Source organism: Seriola lalandi, unplaced genomic scaffold (genome assembly GCF_002814215.2).
Source record: "Seriola lalandi dorsalis isolate HSWRI2012SDOR001 ecotype SW California unplaced genomic scaffold, Sedor1 jcf7180002054568, whole genome shotgun sequence".
NCBI lineage: Eukaryota > Metazoa > Chordata > Actinopteri > Carangiformes > Carangidae > Seriola > Seriola lalandi.
In genome coordinates, this window is record NW_019525121.1 from 247,384 (window position 1) to 264,878 (window position 17,495).

A 17,495-nucleotide genomic window follows, 5' to 3' on the forward strand; every position below is an offset into this window, starting at 1 on the left:
AAAAGTCGGTCCTCAGAAGGACGGATAAACCTCGCCTCAAACAGCCTCTTCACCCACAGTATGATCCAGATTGAAGGTCATTGCATCATACAGCAGAGAATATGGAGTACAGACTCAGACTTGTGCAACATTTATTGAAGAAGTTATTCACAGCATGCGCTCTTTGTCTCTCAAAGAGAATTTAAAGCTGGCAACCTTGCTCAAATTTCATATTTCCTGAACTAAAAATAAAACTCATTTAAGAAGGAGGGTTTTATCCCAACTAGTTTAACTGGCCTTTGAAACGTAGAGGTGGCTGTAGACAGAACACAGGACAGATTCTAGGAGGGAAAAGGAAAGAATAACCAATGATGAACAGTAGAGTCTCAGTACCAGGGTTATGGTCAACTACTACTAGTAAAGGCACTAATGTAAACTAAAGTTAAACTCCTTCTCATTTAGGTTGTACAGAAGTCACATACCTACCTGCCATGACTAGTGCAAGGAGATTAATAGCTATGCATTTGCAGCAGATAACTTTAGGCAACATTTTAGGCCAGAAAACACAGTGGGATAATCTTCTTAGCGCTCCATCTACTTCATGTTGTAAAATACAGATCTGAATGAAGTAATGAATTACCAGCACCACTTCAATTTGAGTTTGATGTCAACATTTTTAGACTTCCCCTTCAAACATTTTTTAAGACATACAGTATATTAAGACTCTGTTTTGAATAATAATAATTTGTGGCCTACAACAGTTTTTTTTTTTTTTACAATTTAGAAAGACAAAGAAAGAAAGACAAATGTATCCTTGATTCTCCGGTGCCACTAAGCATTCAAAATGGGCAACTCTGCCTGAAAAGTCTATGAAAGCATTCAGAATTATTTCATTATTCTGGATTTCACAAGTTTTCCTAAATTGGTCAAAGAAATTTTCAAATTTGAAATTTTCAGTCTGACAAAAATACAGTTAGTGGACTTTACTGAATGCTTGTAGTCTTGGGCAGTATCAGCCCTGAGATGTGTGACATCAAATGCCAATGGCATTCAAATGGTCCGATATAATTTCACTGGAACTAAAAATGTATGCCATAGTTCACAATAATTTTCAACAAGAAGACTTGCTAAGCCAAGTATCTTTCCATCTACTGTATACTGTCGTCAGATTCATCGATATTACGATTACTCACGTCCTATTAAATGTTTTAATTTAGAATAATGTCTAATGAATGATTTAATTTTCACCAATTATTTACTGTGCATGTTGACAGCATGTAGTGACACTGAGTGCAGCAGTGGGCTGACAGCAGCAATTTACACAGGGCATAATTCAAGCCACATCAAGCCTTTGTCAGGGAAACTCCACGCCTTTCAGCGATACACTGAGCTTAATGACAACTCAGGGGAAATATGCATTAGCATACCGTCAGCATTCAAATAGCTTTCAATTATATTGTTTGTGATACCTGTAAAAGCAAATGCTAATACAATGACTGTGTAGACAACAAACAAAAAGCTTTGTATTCAAGTTCAGCCTTACTGTATGATTCGCTTTCATATAAACGTAAAGTAAATGGGACTGTGAATTCAACAACTAAACGATTAAACGATGGGAGAGTCATCTGTATGTCTCATAAGAAACATCATCATTTACTAACGTCTGTGAAGCAATGGATGAGTGAGGACTGAGAATATAATGAAGCTACAGTAGAGCCCCTGCCTTTGATCTACGTCAGCTCTGCCCTTAAGAAGAGAGACATGTCCTTCAGGACTCTGTGAGTGTGTTTGTTGATGCTGAATGAAATGGGGTTAAATTTATCTGACAATCTGCAATGTCCTACCAGCATACAATCTCTCCCTCTCTAGCGCTCTCTCTCTCTCTCTCTCTCTCTCTCTCTCTCTCTCTCTCTCTCTCTCTCTCCAGACACTCCCAATTAAGCCTGAAGGGCCAAGCTTGTTAAACTAAAACCATCCTTTTCTGAAATGTCACAGCGTCTCCCTGCAGTGTGGCCCATCTGTAAGCAGCTCCGTTGCTGATGCCAGCCTGAACCCCCTGTTGTGTCTCCTTGTGTGTGTTTGTTGGAGCGTGTTTTGTGAGAGCAAAATGTTTTCTCTTGCATTAACACTTTGCACTTGTTGTGAATGCTTGCCTGCATCTTGGGCTTTGTGTGTGTGTGTGTGTGTGTGTGTGTGTGTGTGTGTGTGTGTGTGTTGTGTTTGTTGCTTAAAATGATGCCAGGTGACTGGCGTGTGGTGTGAGCCGTTGTGTCTTTGCTGTGTGTCTGTGATTCATGTGATTCATTATGTGCGTCTTCGCCTGAGCTTCGCCTCTGTCTTGTGTTTGAGTGAGTGTGTGTGTGTGTGTGTGTGTGTGTGTGTGTGTGTGTGTGACATCTCATTTGGTGGGCTGACAGGTTGAAGGATATGTGCTGTAATTGTTGTCCGACTGTCTTCATGCTGTAATTGAAAATGTCTTATAAGTGAAACTTTCTTCAGGATGTTTATAGCCGCATGCCAATTAACATTAACACAGCTGTTCCTGCCTGGACAATTACCTGTGTGTTGCCCACCTCAGGCACCTGATACGTTTCCAGTTCCAGGTTGGATTGTGTAAAGTGTTTTTATTTATTTTTTTTAAAAACTGCTAAATTTGTGATTGAAGCATTTTCAGATAAATTGTTATTGCAGGAGAGGAGTTTGATCTGAAAGCAACAAGACGATTCATTTGTATAATAACATGCCTAAAAACAGCAGCATGAAACATGTCTGGCTTCCACTTCCAACCCGGTCCTTTTGTTTTATGGACTATAAAATAGTACAAGTCATTACCAAAATGTCACAGTGTGTTGTGTTATTTTTAGTCCTTGGGAGTATTTGTTATTCTTTAATATGAAAGGTGCACAGTAATCTCAACGTGTGTGGCATAGCATTAGTTGAAAATGTAAATAGATTGCTCTTACTTTTGCTTCAGCCCAACACATGGGAGGAACCACTTTGGTTTGGCAAATAACAAATAGCACCCAGCTACAAACTTACGGGCACACACACACACATATATAACACACACAAACACACTGTGATTACATTATTCATAGCACTGCAGAGAGCTCTTACAGAGAGGCCGACTAACACACAGTATCTGCTGTAAAACACTGAGCGGTAACAGCATCAGCTAGATTGTCTTACACTGAGATGGACGGAGAGATGGAGTGAGGGAGGGAAAGAATGAGAGGGAGAGAGAGCGCTAGAACGCATGTCAGTCATTTAGCTATGCAAGAGGTGTCTTCTTGCATTAACACCAAGGATTGCACTTATTGATGTTTTGGGTCTGCATCAGTGCGTGTGTGTGTGTGTGTGTGTGTGTGTGTGTGTGTGTCTATATTTAGACATAGGCATACTACGCAGTTGCTTTCAGTGCTCCCAGCAGGCAGGGGGTGCCAAGAGGGAGGTGAGAGCACATATAAACCATAGATCTTGCATGTGTCACATGCATGCACACACACACGCACGCACGCACGCACGCACGCACGCACGCACGCACGCACGCACGCACGCACACACACACACACACACACACACACACACAACCATTAACTATTTATCTGAAAGGGGAAAAAAAACGTATTTACAAATAGGATATTTTAAGTTAACACAGCACAATGTTCACTTATATGCTTGTAAAAACAAACAAAATATGCTGTGGTGCAGACTATAATAAAGAAAATATAGGTTTTACAGTCCAAAGAACAATGCTCCACCTCAACCTCTAGGCCTAACAAAAAGTACTGAGACAAAAACACTTAATGGAGATAAATGGTGTAAGAACTGGTTGCTTCACAAAGAAGCACTTTCTCTGCCTCCCTCAGCTCTTTCTCTCTGCCTCTGTTGCCTCTCTTTAGAGGGAATGTGCATCACCCTCGAAACTTTATTCATAAAGCTTCATTTTATTTTATAAAGCTACGTTAAGCACAATTTGCAACAAGGAGCTCAGAGATATTTAAGGCAGCGTGGTGTGAAATCAGTAATAAAAATGGCTCAATAGTAGGCATTAACACTTCTGGAAAAAAAAATTACAGAAGTGTTGAAAATCTCTTCAAATACACATTACATAGGCTCAAGGCTGACTGACTTACAACACCTAGTATAACTTTAATGCAATGCTCTATGTGCTAATTAACTAATTAACGAGAACCAATTCAGAATGAAATTATCATATAAACAGCTTTCATCGTTCCAAGTTCATTTTTTTTATTAAAATGAATGCCAACGCTGACGGCAATCACATCATCACTTGTTGAACATGGCAGGTTTTCAAAATAACTAAGATGAACAACAAAAATCATTATACTTGTAATATTAATTACTCTTTATTTGTCAACCACTATTGGACACTATTCCCACTAGGCAGGACTAGGGGTCAGAAATAGTCCTGTAACTTTGCATGTGTGTGTGTATGTTTGTGTCCGTCTTAGCCATAACATGGAATTGCTCCTATTAAACCTCCATAGCATCCCAATACATTCAGCATTACGGCCATCGAAGGGTCAGGTGTGGAGTGTGAGCATTATCCATCATGTCCTTGTGAAAGAGTGATAACTGAAACAAAACAGCAGTTTGAAAGGACTCACAAACATCTGAAGATGACACGGCAGTAAGTGCTGTAAGAAAGTGTTGGAGCACACAGTTGCTCATGAACAAATGTTTCTACAGCACAAAGTTTTTGTAGGGGCCCTAAAAGTCCTCTAGAACTTTACTTTCTGCTTGAAAGAAGAACCAGGGTGTAAACTTTATCATAGTTCCTGTCCCTCAAGAAGTTCCTGTGCTGGTGATATTACTTCCTGATCACTCAGAAATGACTGGGGCAGAGTTTTCAGCACTGAACATCACTCATTGGTCAAACAAAGACCTCGTGACCTGTGTATAAATTACTTCCAAAAATAACCAGCAACTGACAAAGTTATACTTTCTGACTAGTCTAGTAAGAGTGACATGGAGAAAAAACAAAAGGACTCGGGACGAGCCAACAAACAAGCAAGTGAATGAGAAACACAACTTGATTTGCAGATTGAATCAGTATGGATACTCAAAAAGAAATAAATTGTGCAGTGGTCTGTACTCTGGAGGCAAGCTGGAGTGTTTTCAGTCTCCCTTTCACCTCTGCCTTTCCTTTTCCTTCATTCATTACATCTGCTCAGACGTAAGAGTCACCCAACAGTAAATACAAAGAACAACATATTGACAAAAGGGACTTTTAGTTCCCTTGGCTTCTTAGTTTCTGGAACTATGTGATTGAAAAGGGGCATTAGTATGTATACACACACACATGCAGTACACACTTTATATTGTCTTCTTTGGCTGCAGTGATCTATGCCTTAATCTTAAAACAACAAAATGCATTCACTTTAAATCTACCCAAAGACTTTTGTTCTTCTTCCACTTCATACTCTACCTGGAGAGCTGGTTTATGGATAATTTATTTTGATATATCAAACCTTGTGCAATAAATCCACAAGAGAAGGAAACCAGAAAACATTTGCTGAGGTGAAGAGGTTGCCAGTCTATACAGGTGGAGGAGCAGTTGAAGCATAGGTTACAGGGGTTATTGTTAGCTACTAGATTTGATTAACATCAGCCTTAGAGCAGCAGACTGACACTCCAAACTTCACCCAGGAAATGGATAGGGGATTAGAGCACTATTGTGACCAAATTCACTGGGTTTGAATGAGAGAAGAAAAGATTATTTGGCTTTAGCTGATTGGATAGCATGTCCTTTTTTCCACCTCAGTGGAGCTAAAGCCCTTTATTCAGACTTCAGACAGCTCATCTTTTCTCTAAAGGTTTGTAAGTCAGAACTGGAGTGTTTGTTTCGTCACATATTTGCTGCTGGTCCTTTGTAAGGGTTTATCTAAGGAAAAGAATTTCCATACTAAAACTGATCTGCACTCTTTGTGAGACCTGAATGGATTAATGTGATATGGAGAATTTTGGTGCACATCTCTGCTCATACCACAGATAATCTCACAAGAATCTGAAGAGTAAGACATAATTTAACTAGTAAAGATTACCCTCTTCAGGGTTGAAACGGCTGGGAATCCTTTTACTAAACATACATTTAGTATTTACATTTTAGGCTTTAACTGGTGCTATTGCTTACACAGTGACTTTCAGTGAGTGCATGAGCTGCGTGAAAGGCAAATTCCATATAATAACAGACAGATAATCACATAAACAACCAGAAATGAGAGGCACAGAGGTCAGCGCTGTGCTTTTAAAACACTGTTCAATTATGGTATTTTACTGAAATCACAAATCGATCAAACCTGTTATTTCTTTCAGCTTAGTCAAGCAGCCATAGCATTTAAAGGACCAGTTGGTTGTAAATTTGGGGTTGAAGCATGAGCTTAGCCAGCCAGCTCAGACTTTCTCCTTCAGTGCCCACGGCGCTCCAGTGGTACCTTGTGTGGAGGCTTTTAATAACGACACTTGTTTGAATCCTGGAACAATGAGCAGCGGCTGCATTTCAGGGCTGACACTGCAGTAAAATGCCATCACATTGCCCAAAAGGCTAAACTTAACCCAACTGTGAAATCTGCTTCTCCGAGAGGGAAAAGCGAAGGAGAAGGAAGGGAAGACAAATTACTTTAGTTTATAGGGCCATAGGCATTCTGATAGGTGACCATGTTGTGGTTGCTTATTGCTATAAATGGCAAAGAGCAGAAAAGACTATTTTTCAACTTTAGCTTCTTTTTACCTCTTCTGGATATTATGTGGCACACTGGGTTTTTACAAGGAGCAACCACAAAGACAGATTTTAATGTAACACTGCATGACTTCTTATTTAAATGTTTCAAGCTGTTACATAATCACAGAGTACACTACTTGCGTTTTTTAAATGTTTATCAAAACAAATTCTTAGGTTTTGCGGTACATGCATTTGTGAGTCCAGCAATGCATGTAAGATGGTTGGTAGACAGAGAACAGACAGCAGGATGCTACACATCAAACCATTATCTGTGGGATAAAGAACAAGTCTGCAAATACATCACAACCTGTCTCTAAAACAAACTCACTTTGCCGTCTGTTTTCCTCCTAATTCCTCCAGAGTTTATCTACCATTACTAAGCTTGTCATGTCACACAACAATTAAGGAATGTATAAGAATAGGGAAAAATAATAAAAGATATATCCATTCTGGTATAGTCTGGCTCTAATCACAGCTGCAGTCTCACCCCTGCCCTGTTGATTGCGATGCAGCTGCAAGTGCAGCTGGGAAACCTCTCTGACCCATGTCACAAGATGAATCGTAATCAACTGTATGAGGACATCTGGTTCTGGATGGTGAATGGACGGAGAAAAGCAGTGAATGGTCTTGAAAGCATTTTTCAAAAAGAGCACTACAAGCAAAGCTGTAGTTTTATGGTGGTGTTGGATAGATGGATGAATTTTGGAGAGGAGCAAAAATGGCACTATGTCATCCAATTTGTGCTACTACTTTCATCTATTGTGCATCTTGTTCATTCTGGTAAAAGCAACGTCGGGGTATGCTGTCTTGATGTGTCACAATGTCACAAACTAGTCAGTTGGATACAGATGAAAGATTGGGTTTGTGTCACCAGCAAGGTTTTTTAAGTGCCAGGGTTTTTTCTTTATGTTAAACTCTTTGCGGTGAATTTAAAACAGTTGCATGTGTTAAAATCAGTGTTGTTCAAGCAGCACAATGTATGGTATATTGTTACATGTCAGGATTACATAGTGATTTGACGTAAGGGTTTAGTCAGCAAACGGAGGTGTGTATTTAAATTCTACACATTTTTTGCATTGAGTGAGTGGTTTCTCCTCTAGTACACTGGACTACTTGTAGATGACATATCTGTTTTCTGTAGACTATAGTTTCGTGTACCTGTTGACTGTAGATCAGACATTTGCAAGGTTTGAAAAGATATTTTTTTGGAATTTCATGAAGGTGTTTTTTTTTTTTTGCTATAGAATTCCCAGGGAGTGGTGGTGCCAGCGATAACCCCAAGCTCATATCAGAGAGTTGAGGATCAAACTGCAACCAAGCCAGCTGAGCTAATCTGTCACACCAAGGTAGCCCCTGGGACAACGGGTGGTAGACCGCTGATATACACAACAACATACACATACATACACTCCATTTTTCTGTATTTCTGTACGCCGCCTGCACCTCAACACAAACACACTGCAGACAGCATTCAGTCAGCAAATCCTGTGAAAGAGCTGTGATGTTTGGATCTTAAACTTTGACCATGTGCAGATCACTAGTTTCATGTTATGACAGTTCATGTACACGCACGCACACGCACGCACGCACGCAGAGCCTTTGACAGTATCAGGGAAGCTCTCTGCCATCACACTAACAATCCTAAACACCCTGATCCCATCGCGTTATCTCATCTTATTCACCAGAGTTAGCAGCTAGCAATAACATGGGGGGGAGCAGAGGAAAATTAAGAAGGGTGACGAGGAGCAGGAGGGGATGAAGTGAGGAGGCAAAATTGTAAAGAAAAACTTGCTTTTGAAAATCTTTGATGTATGAGAGCACATAAGATTAGTCAGTGTGTGCATGTAATATATGGAAAAAAGGCTTCTGTAGAGAGATGGAAAGTCACTAACATATACTTTATCTTTTGTAGCTATTGCATGCATTGTGAAAATACATGAAGTAGAAGGAAATCTACTTCTGCAGATACTATATCAGCCTCTTCATCTATCCACATTTCTTATCTGACTGACTGCGAGGTGTTGCTTCAATAGTTATGTTAAGAAGACCAAATAAGAAATTGACTCCCTGGCTAGGTTACTACATAATACTGCACATCTTACCATGTTGATAAGAGATTATATGAATAAATAAAGGGAACATACAGAAAATAGTGAAAAACATACAGGAAAATAGAGGATTCACAAGTGAAGGACATATTTGAGTAGAAAGTGAGTGACTGTATAGCAGACAGCAGAAATAAGCATCCTACTTGACAATGCAATTCAGCTCAGCTTTGAGACAGCAAACAGTGCAAGACAACAGGACTTACTTGAGGTTCTTGAAGACATTTCACCTCTCATCCGAAAGGTTTATTCAGTTCCAGCTGGCTGGTGGGGAGTTCCAGGCTTTTAAATTATTGTGGGGTCATTAACACCAAAAGGGTCATTGAGGAGAGTGGGTTGTTACTATCATCTGAGTCATGGTGTGACGGCGTGTGTCACGGTGTTTGACGTAGAATACATCTACATCCAACTGGAACGACCATCATTTATCAGATGAGGTGGTCTACGACATCACTTAGCAGCCACTTACAATGCAGTATTGAGATCACTCCCCAGACAACTTAACACCAACTCCATAGCGCTAATTGTGCAATGACCCCACAAGAAGTTAAATGGCTGGAACTCCCCACTGGTCAGTTAGAACTGGAGAAGCCTTTCAGATGAGGTGAAACGTCTTCAAGAACCTCAAGCAAGTCCACTTGGCTCTAAGAGATACCATGACCTGGATGACTGAGAATCTTCACATACAGCTCAAGAAAACAGTTACCTTAAGTTGTACATAAAAAAAACAACTTTCATGTCAGTTTTCAAGGGGTCAGATGAAAATAGCATTCACCTTTGCTTTTGGGTAAATTCTGTAAAGAAATTATTAATTCAATGCTGTGGTAGGTTTGAACTCTGTACCAAGGTTTAATTTGTAGATATGAAATACATTCACTATGTTTCAAGTGGGGAAAACTAATCAGGAGCTACCAATGCTGACAAAAACTTCAAAAAAATAACACATAAATTCATATTTAAGTAAGAGCTTGGTATTCTGACATTACACCGATTAGCCGAAGTATTTAACTGCCAAGGTTTGTATTCTAAACCAATACCAGTTTCCCTGACAGGACCGGGGGCTAGTTTCTTAGTATTGACAAATTAGGGGGACATTTTTGACAAATGCCACATTTATCAATGAAAAGCAAAATGCTTGATAGAAAGGTTGAAAAACTCACCAACACATGAGCCATCGAGCTCCTCATACCCAACGCTGCAGACACATCTTCCCAATGGAACCAACCAATCACCATCAGCTCCACAGAACAGTTTAGGTGTGTCTCTTTCTTCAGCATGGTCAATGCACGCTCCCCTCACCTCCACCAGTGAGGAAGAGTCCACACGAGGCACTGTGTCTGGAAATGAGGCCAGGTTCCTCAGTGTGAACGGACATTTCTTATAGTAAACCCTCACAGAAACCAAGGCAATGCAGGCACCAATGTCCTGGAACGCCAGATAGAAGCCCTTCCTGGTCATGGGTCCCACCTCGCGCACCTCTGTGTTGAGCTTGAGGATACGGTCTCCGAGATCCATCTGAGTGAAGCTCTCATCAGCAGCGATGGTGTCAATCTTAGTGTACTGCGCAGGCTTGAATTTGACACCATGAGCCTCATCAGTCTCATGGTAGAAGAGGTTGAAGGTCTCCTTGCAGGTGCCAGATACCCAAGGGATGGAGTTGCAGTCACGCAGGGTGAAGCGAAGCTCCACGTAGATCTTTTGAGCTGCCTGTCGAGAAATCCAGTTGGAACGAAGCCAGTTATTCTGATTGGGCTCCATCACATTGCAAACCTGGAAAGTATGGATGGGTCGGTTGTGCTCGTCCATCTCCGTGATGGCATCCCACTAAAGAGGAAATAAAAAGGGGCATGCGGCGGTGGGGTAGAAGAGGAAAAAAGAGGGAAAGAGAGAAGCAAAAAAGGTAATTAAACAATAAGACCAAAAGTGATGTTTTTGCTAGTGGGGCTTAAAATGTAAAATTTGTCCTAAAGGATACGCCATGGTATCAGTGAAATTATTTCCAAGTGTGCACAATGGCATGGAAGACTACAACCTGGATAGCTTTGTTAAACCAGTTCTTATTGCTCTGATTGTTTACACTTGTCTTCACCCACTGTTTGGAAGGGAAATGGCCCACTCCATGGCTACTGAGGTTAAACTGGGACTTTTTTACTCAGTCTGAAACATAGCGGAGCTGGAGACATTAATACAGACTGGAATACATTATAAGAGGTGCTCTGCAGAAATGCACAGAGCGCAGGAAAAACAAACAAGCAAACTAAGAGGAAGAGGTTAAAGAAAGGCGGTCTGACACAACAGTTGAAAAACACCACAAGGAGGATGGAAGTTGTGTATGCTCATTGCATAGTAAACTGGATGAACTACAAGTGAACATGTATCACCTACAAGATCTCAGGAACACGTGTATCATGGCCTTCATTGAGATGTGGCTTGACTGTCACGTTTCTGACTTGGACCTGTACACTGAAGGCGTGGAACACTGATGCGACTTGACAGAAATGAGACTCCTGGTAAGCAGAAAGTGGGTGGCATCTGCTTATACATAAATCAAAAGTGGTGTAAGTAGTTGTATAGCAGGGAGTATCTAAGGCTGAGATTCACATGCTAACTGTGTCTCTTCACCTACATTATTTACCAAGAGAATCACCGCAAATGCTGTAGGGTACATCCACCCCACGCTAGTGTAGACGACTCATTAGAAGTCATATTGGATGTTGTTTACAAAATGGACAAGATAGATGCATATAAGTTTCTACTAGGCGATTTCAACCACCATCTGCTGGATGGCATTTTACCTCTATACATTTTACCTCAGTACATTGACTGTCCTATTGACTCAATAAGGCACTAAACAAATGTTACAGTTCTGTTCCCAGTGCATACAGATCTTTCCCCCTGCCAGGTTTGGATATCATTGATTACAACATTGTTTTGCCAGCTCTTTCATACCAACCACTTAATCCAAGAGAGAAACGTGTTTCTAAAACATTTAACGTCTTGTCAGAGAATAACACTGAGCCTTTAGAGGCTGTTTCAATGGACTGTATGGGATGTTCTTAATGAAACAGGCTAAGATTTGAATCAATAAGCAAGTGGATGTTATATCATCATATACAGTATAAACATCTGTGTTGAAAAAGAGACATACCCTCCCCAAGAAAATTACAGTTTTTAAAAGAGGTCAAGGGAGTCAGGCAATATGAAGCTATAAGAATGAGATTATAGATAAACTTAATCGTGCTAATGTGTGTTAAGCCTGGAAAGCAAACAAACTATATGAGGGACAAACACCAACACAGGTCCTAAATCCATTTATACAGAGGATATCACAGATGAGACTCTGCCACGTGCATTAAATATGTTCTTCCTTTGTTTCGACATTCAGGATTCTAGTGCCAAACTAAAGGATCTAGGAATACAGAAAAAAAACATTAAAAAGGACATCCCAAGTGGGTCTATGTCTCCCCATGGGCTTAATGAGCAATTAGACATTTCTTGTTTCATCTTAACCCCATCTGTAATATATTGTGTATATAGTTCTCTTTATTGTGTCTTATCACCTAATTTTAAATTGTTTTTTATTGTATTTTTGTCTTACTTTGGGCATGATGAGTAGGTATCTTCCCTCTCCACATGTTTTATGGCATTTCCATATATGGACATATATTTCCTTTTGAATATTATTCTGGTGTTTAATAATGTCGCTAATTGTTTAGTATATATGGTTTCACTGTTTGAAGCATTATTAACATCATTAGTAATGAAAAACATGCACTTTTTGTTTACTTCTCATCAGCATTTCATACAAGCAACCTCATTTGCTAACAAAAATGATGATATCCCACTTCCATTTAATGATTTTAGTCCCATCGCACTTAAGCAAATGCATGGACAACTAGGGAGCAAGGAAGTTACATCACAAATTCACAAATGGCTAAGCGCATGGACCCCATGCAGTTTGCCTACCGAGGCAACCGAGGTGTAGAAGACGCCATTCACACCCTTCTGGATAAAATATAGGGTCACAAGGCCATCTCAAGGCCAGCTCCATCTTCTCCTTAGACACCTGTGTGACCTGAAAGTCAGTAGCAGCTTTATTCTGTGGATTAGACAGGCTCCAATGAGTCTGTATTAATACCACCTTCTCTGACTGCCTTGTCCTGAACACCAGTGTTCCACAAGGGTGTGTTTTATCTCCCCTTCAATTCTCCATATACACAAATGAGGTAAAATATAGCAGCAAAGACATCTCACTCATAAAATACGCTGATGACACGGTCCTGGTGGCCTGTCTGCAGGACGTCACCAGCCCTTCATACTCTCAGCACACTGACCACCTTGTCACTTGGTTTCACAGTAGCTTCCTTGACCTCAATGTCAGTAAGACCAAAGCGCTGTGTCTGGGAGGGAGTATAGGAGCAGACAGCATAGGACCTGTCTTCAAGCCTGTTATTATGAAAGGGCAAGAAGTGGAGCAGGTCACTCACACACTCAAGGTCCCACTGGACAGGAAAAATGGGTCCAAAAAAAACCACTTGTGCCCTTTTGCTGTGACTATTCTCAACAGGGACATAATAAAGTACCACCCATATAACCCATGAGCACCGGTGCTGAAAAATTTATGTATTTTGTGTATTTCATGTATTTTTATGTATCTCTGTTTCTACTTTGTTGCCAGAATGCTTAAGACAAGTTCCCTTTATATGCAAATTTACAATAAGGTTTTAATCTTATTTAGATCATAAACCCATCAGATGGATTCTCAGATATCTCACTAACAGAACTCAGACAGTACTTGTAAATGGTTGAGCATCTGGATCAATTTGTACTTCCCCTGGCTCACTGCAGGGTTGCGTCCTTTCTCTTTTATTGTGTATCTTAAAAAAATGCTTTAAAGCTATCATGTCTATCATTTATTAAATCAATTCAATGAACGTAATAATGTAAGAATTTGTGAACTGGTGCGACAGATGTTTTTTTGGTTTTAAATTTAAGAAATGATGATCTCACCAAAAGACAGACAGCCATGCATGATATAAATGTTCAAATCATCCTATACAAATACTGTGTTTAATGACAAATTGAGATTTAGTGAAAATGCAGATGTGATTGTGAAAAAGGCCGAGCAGCATCTGTACTGCCTACATAACTCAACTCCTTTGGGGAAGATGAACGACAACGAAGACAGAGTTATAATCCTCTTGTATTGATAGTATTTTAATCTTTTCATTTATTTGCTGACAAGAACCGATTGCGAGGTGGTGTTAACCTCCGTTCTAAAATTATTGGCAAAATACAAAGATCCCTAACACAGATTAATACTAAACAAGTCCTCAAAAAGCATATAAGATTATAAATGACCCTACAAATCCTGTTAATATTCTGAGCTAATGCTATCAGGAACGAATTTATGATTACCTGCATGGAATTAATAATATAATAACTAATGCACTTGTAATTTTTTGCCTTTGTGGCGTTGCACTTTGTTGGCAAGCTATGGACTAGCCACTGTTGTAGATAATTGAGTATTTTAACTCGTCCTTTTATATTTGAGCCTTTCTAATATTTTTACTTTTGGATTGTTTTTTTGTGTGTGGTTGAGTTGTCTATGTGTGCTCAGTTTGTGAACTCCCTGCCCCTTGAGGAACAAATAAAGCATCTTGAATTGAAATGAATCAACAAACTAACAATTCCTTTCCTCACATCCCTTCAGATCTTTCCTGGTGGGCTGTCTCCGAGAATGATGTCTTAGTCCAGCAGCCTATAGTGATCAGCTCTGCAGCTCTCAGGTCACATGATCAGGGAGCATGGCAGCTTTGCAGGGTCATGAGGTTGCCTATTCCAATGTTGATGGGAGAGAAGTTAATGGGGGTTTTTAGCCCCCTGGCCCACCACCAGTCTCTGGTTTTATTAGAGTGGGGACTGGCTACATGGATGACCCCAAAACCACCCAACACCGACCTCCAAGAATCAAATTACCTGCCTGGGAAAAAGGGTTCTTAAATCACTTTGCTTATAATGCAGCACTGGACCCTCCATGAGCTGCAGCGTTTGCCTTTGTGTGCGTGCTGTATAATTAGTCTTATAATCAGACCTTATTGCTCACACTATATGGCTTCTGCTATCAGTACTATTACTACCAGTACTATTACTTTATATACACTGCTACATGCAACTTTCTACAAAAACAGTGTATAATAGTAATTTTGGGGTAGATTTTCATTTGACCTGGTTGAATTGGTTAAACTGGTTAAATTTAAACTCAACATATAGGCATATTCATAGTCATAACTTTCAGTCTAGGCTTCAAAATCCCAAACTTGCCTTGAATTTGTGCGATGAAACCCTGCAAATACTCACATCTGATCGCAGTGTGTACACCCAGTACTGATTCCTGCTATCAACATTATGATCAACAGAGACGAGCGAGAGGTGCTTTTGGGAGTTTAGGTGCAAGGCCAAGTATAAAGCTATTAATTAGCAACAGACATTCACATAACTATCATCCTGTATTTAGATGTGAACTGACTACATCACACACATACACTTAATGCTGGAAAACAGCTTTTCCATAGACAAATACAGTCTAGAGAGTTGTGCTAAAGTTGCTTAATTTACCAATACTATTGGCCTGATGAGCCTGCACATTTAATAAGCTGTTTTGCAGTTAGTTAAATATTACCTCTTGATGAGAGTAGTAATCAAAGCCTAATGTTTGCTTCCACACACTCATTATCCTTTTTAATAACATATTCTAATTCAATCATCCAATGACAACCAGCCATAATCTGCTCTTCCCTCAAGGTGTAATTGTAGCATTATAGTCAAACAAATTGATTTTGATTAGATGTGATATTACCCATCACCCTAATGCACACACATCACTGCAGTAAAATACATCACCATCTAAAGTAAGAAACAGTTTTGATTTCCACTTCAGAGTAAACAAGAGACAATATAGATTGTCCACATATTGTATCCATCTTTCCAGCAACTGTCTCATGAACAATTTAGAGGCTTTTCAGTTGATTCACAATCAGAATAAACTTGCATATATATTAACATCACTATATGCAACATCTGCTGTATGTCAAAATATTACTTTATATACATATAATAATACATTACTTGTTTTTTTGTTTTTTATTTTGGACAGGTGGCCATTAAAGTAGTTATGGAGAGGATCTTCAAGACAAAACATGTCATCATCAGTTTTAGGAAGATCAGTGATTATTATTATTAACATTATTGTATCCATCAACATGTCCACATTGGGGTCTTCAAATTCCTAGGTGTACATATCAAAAACTCTTGTGGACACTCAACAGCCGCATCCTCATTAAAGCTTTATTATGTAGCATAATAATAGCAGATTAAAAATATATTAGAATATGTAAAAAAAAATGTTTCAGAATTGAACATAAGCCGTCATCCACCTAAAACATTCCCCATATCCCACATTAAAACACTGAAATCATAACCTACCATCGTGTTTAAAGACTTAAAACAGTACACAAACAGGCTTATGCATACCGTATATGCAACATGATGCATATACAGTATGTACGTGTAGAACCTTATACATTTTATACAGATTGTTGCAAAATGTGTTTTAAAATATGCTACATTAGGGTCAAAAACCGAACTGAGCCTTCAAACCTACAGATGTTAATATGCAAATGTTAACCTATCCTCACACTCACTACCATCTGCATACATATTTAATTTATTTATATATCTTGATGCGTTTTCATTTGATTAGCTATATAATTAACTAACCTTAACTATTTTCCACTGTACTTACCAACCTAACATATATTTAATGTAATTACCTTTTTAAAAACGGGCCAACTTCTTTTTATTTCCCCAATGCTTTTACTAATGACAGACGTAATTTGGTGGCATCTCCTTGGGTTTTAGGAAACTGTAATGGACATTTTGGACATGATTAATGGATACATTAGTTGGCAGATTAATTGATAATGAAAATAATCATCAGTTGCAGTTCTACACAGATGCCCAGCTTGGTCTGGCCATGAAACTCGCTCTAGTTTTGAAATGTGCTGATTCAATCCAACCTTCAGGGTTTTTCAATCTGATTTGACCACTTAGTCAGCTGTTGACCTGCAAGGGTGTTTGGAGAAGGAGGAAAGATGCATCAGCACCCTTGGGCTCAAAGACTTTCTTTTAACTACGGTAAGCTCTACAGCTTAGGAGACTTACTGAAGAAATTGATATGATACAGGAGAATACCATGTCTTAGTTTAAAAAGAAAATGTTTGACATTTTCACACTGGAGACATGACTTGGGAATTTAAAAAAGGTCATTGTGAAAATGTAGCCTATGGAAACAAGTACAAGCATGTCTCTGTTGAAGATGCTAACAAAGTGAGGTTGGTGATAAAAAAGGTTTTTCTACAAGGAAAATGGCAGAACTGCATCAGTGGCTTCAATCTCAAACAGATAAAGACAAGATGGCTCTTGTATTTGATAAGACTGATGATCGATATTGCTGAAAATTGTTTCTTAGACCAAATCCAAGCAATGTTTTCAGTCAGTGTCAGTTATCTTCAGTTTAGTTTATAACAACATATTTCACTGTCATAATGGTGAGTGATACTAAGTGTCTAAATGAAACTTTATGGTCCTACAACAGATGCTAAAGG

At 39.3% G+C, this 17,495-nt stretch overlaps 1 protein-coding gene across 1 annotated transcript in view; it reads right to left on the reverse strand.

Moving 5' to 3' along the window:
- Positions 1 to 17,495, reverse strand: part of LOC111662732 (ephrin type-A receptor 6-like) — a 167,389-nt gene that overhangs the window by 111,636 nt on the left and 38,258 nt on the right. Inside the window, exon 3 of the mRNA XM_023416690.2 lies at positions 9,990 to 10,653. Within this exon, the coding sequence (XP_023272458.1) occupies positions 9,990 to 10,653 (664 nt within the window). The remainder of the gene's footprint in view (positions 1 to 9,989; positions 10,654 to 17,495) is intronic.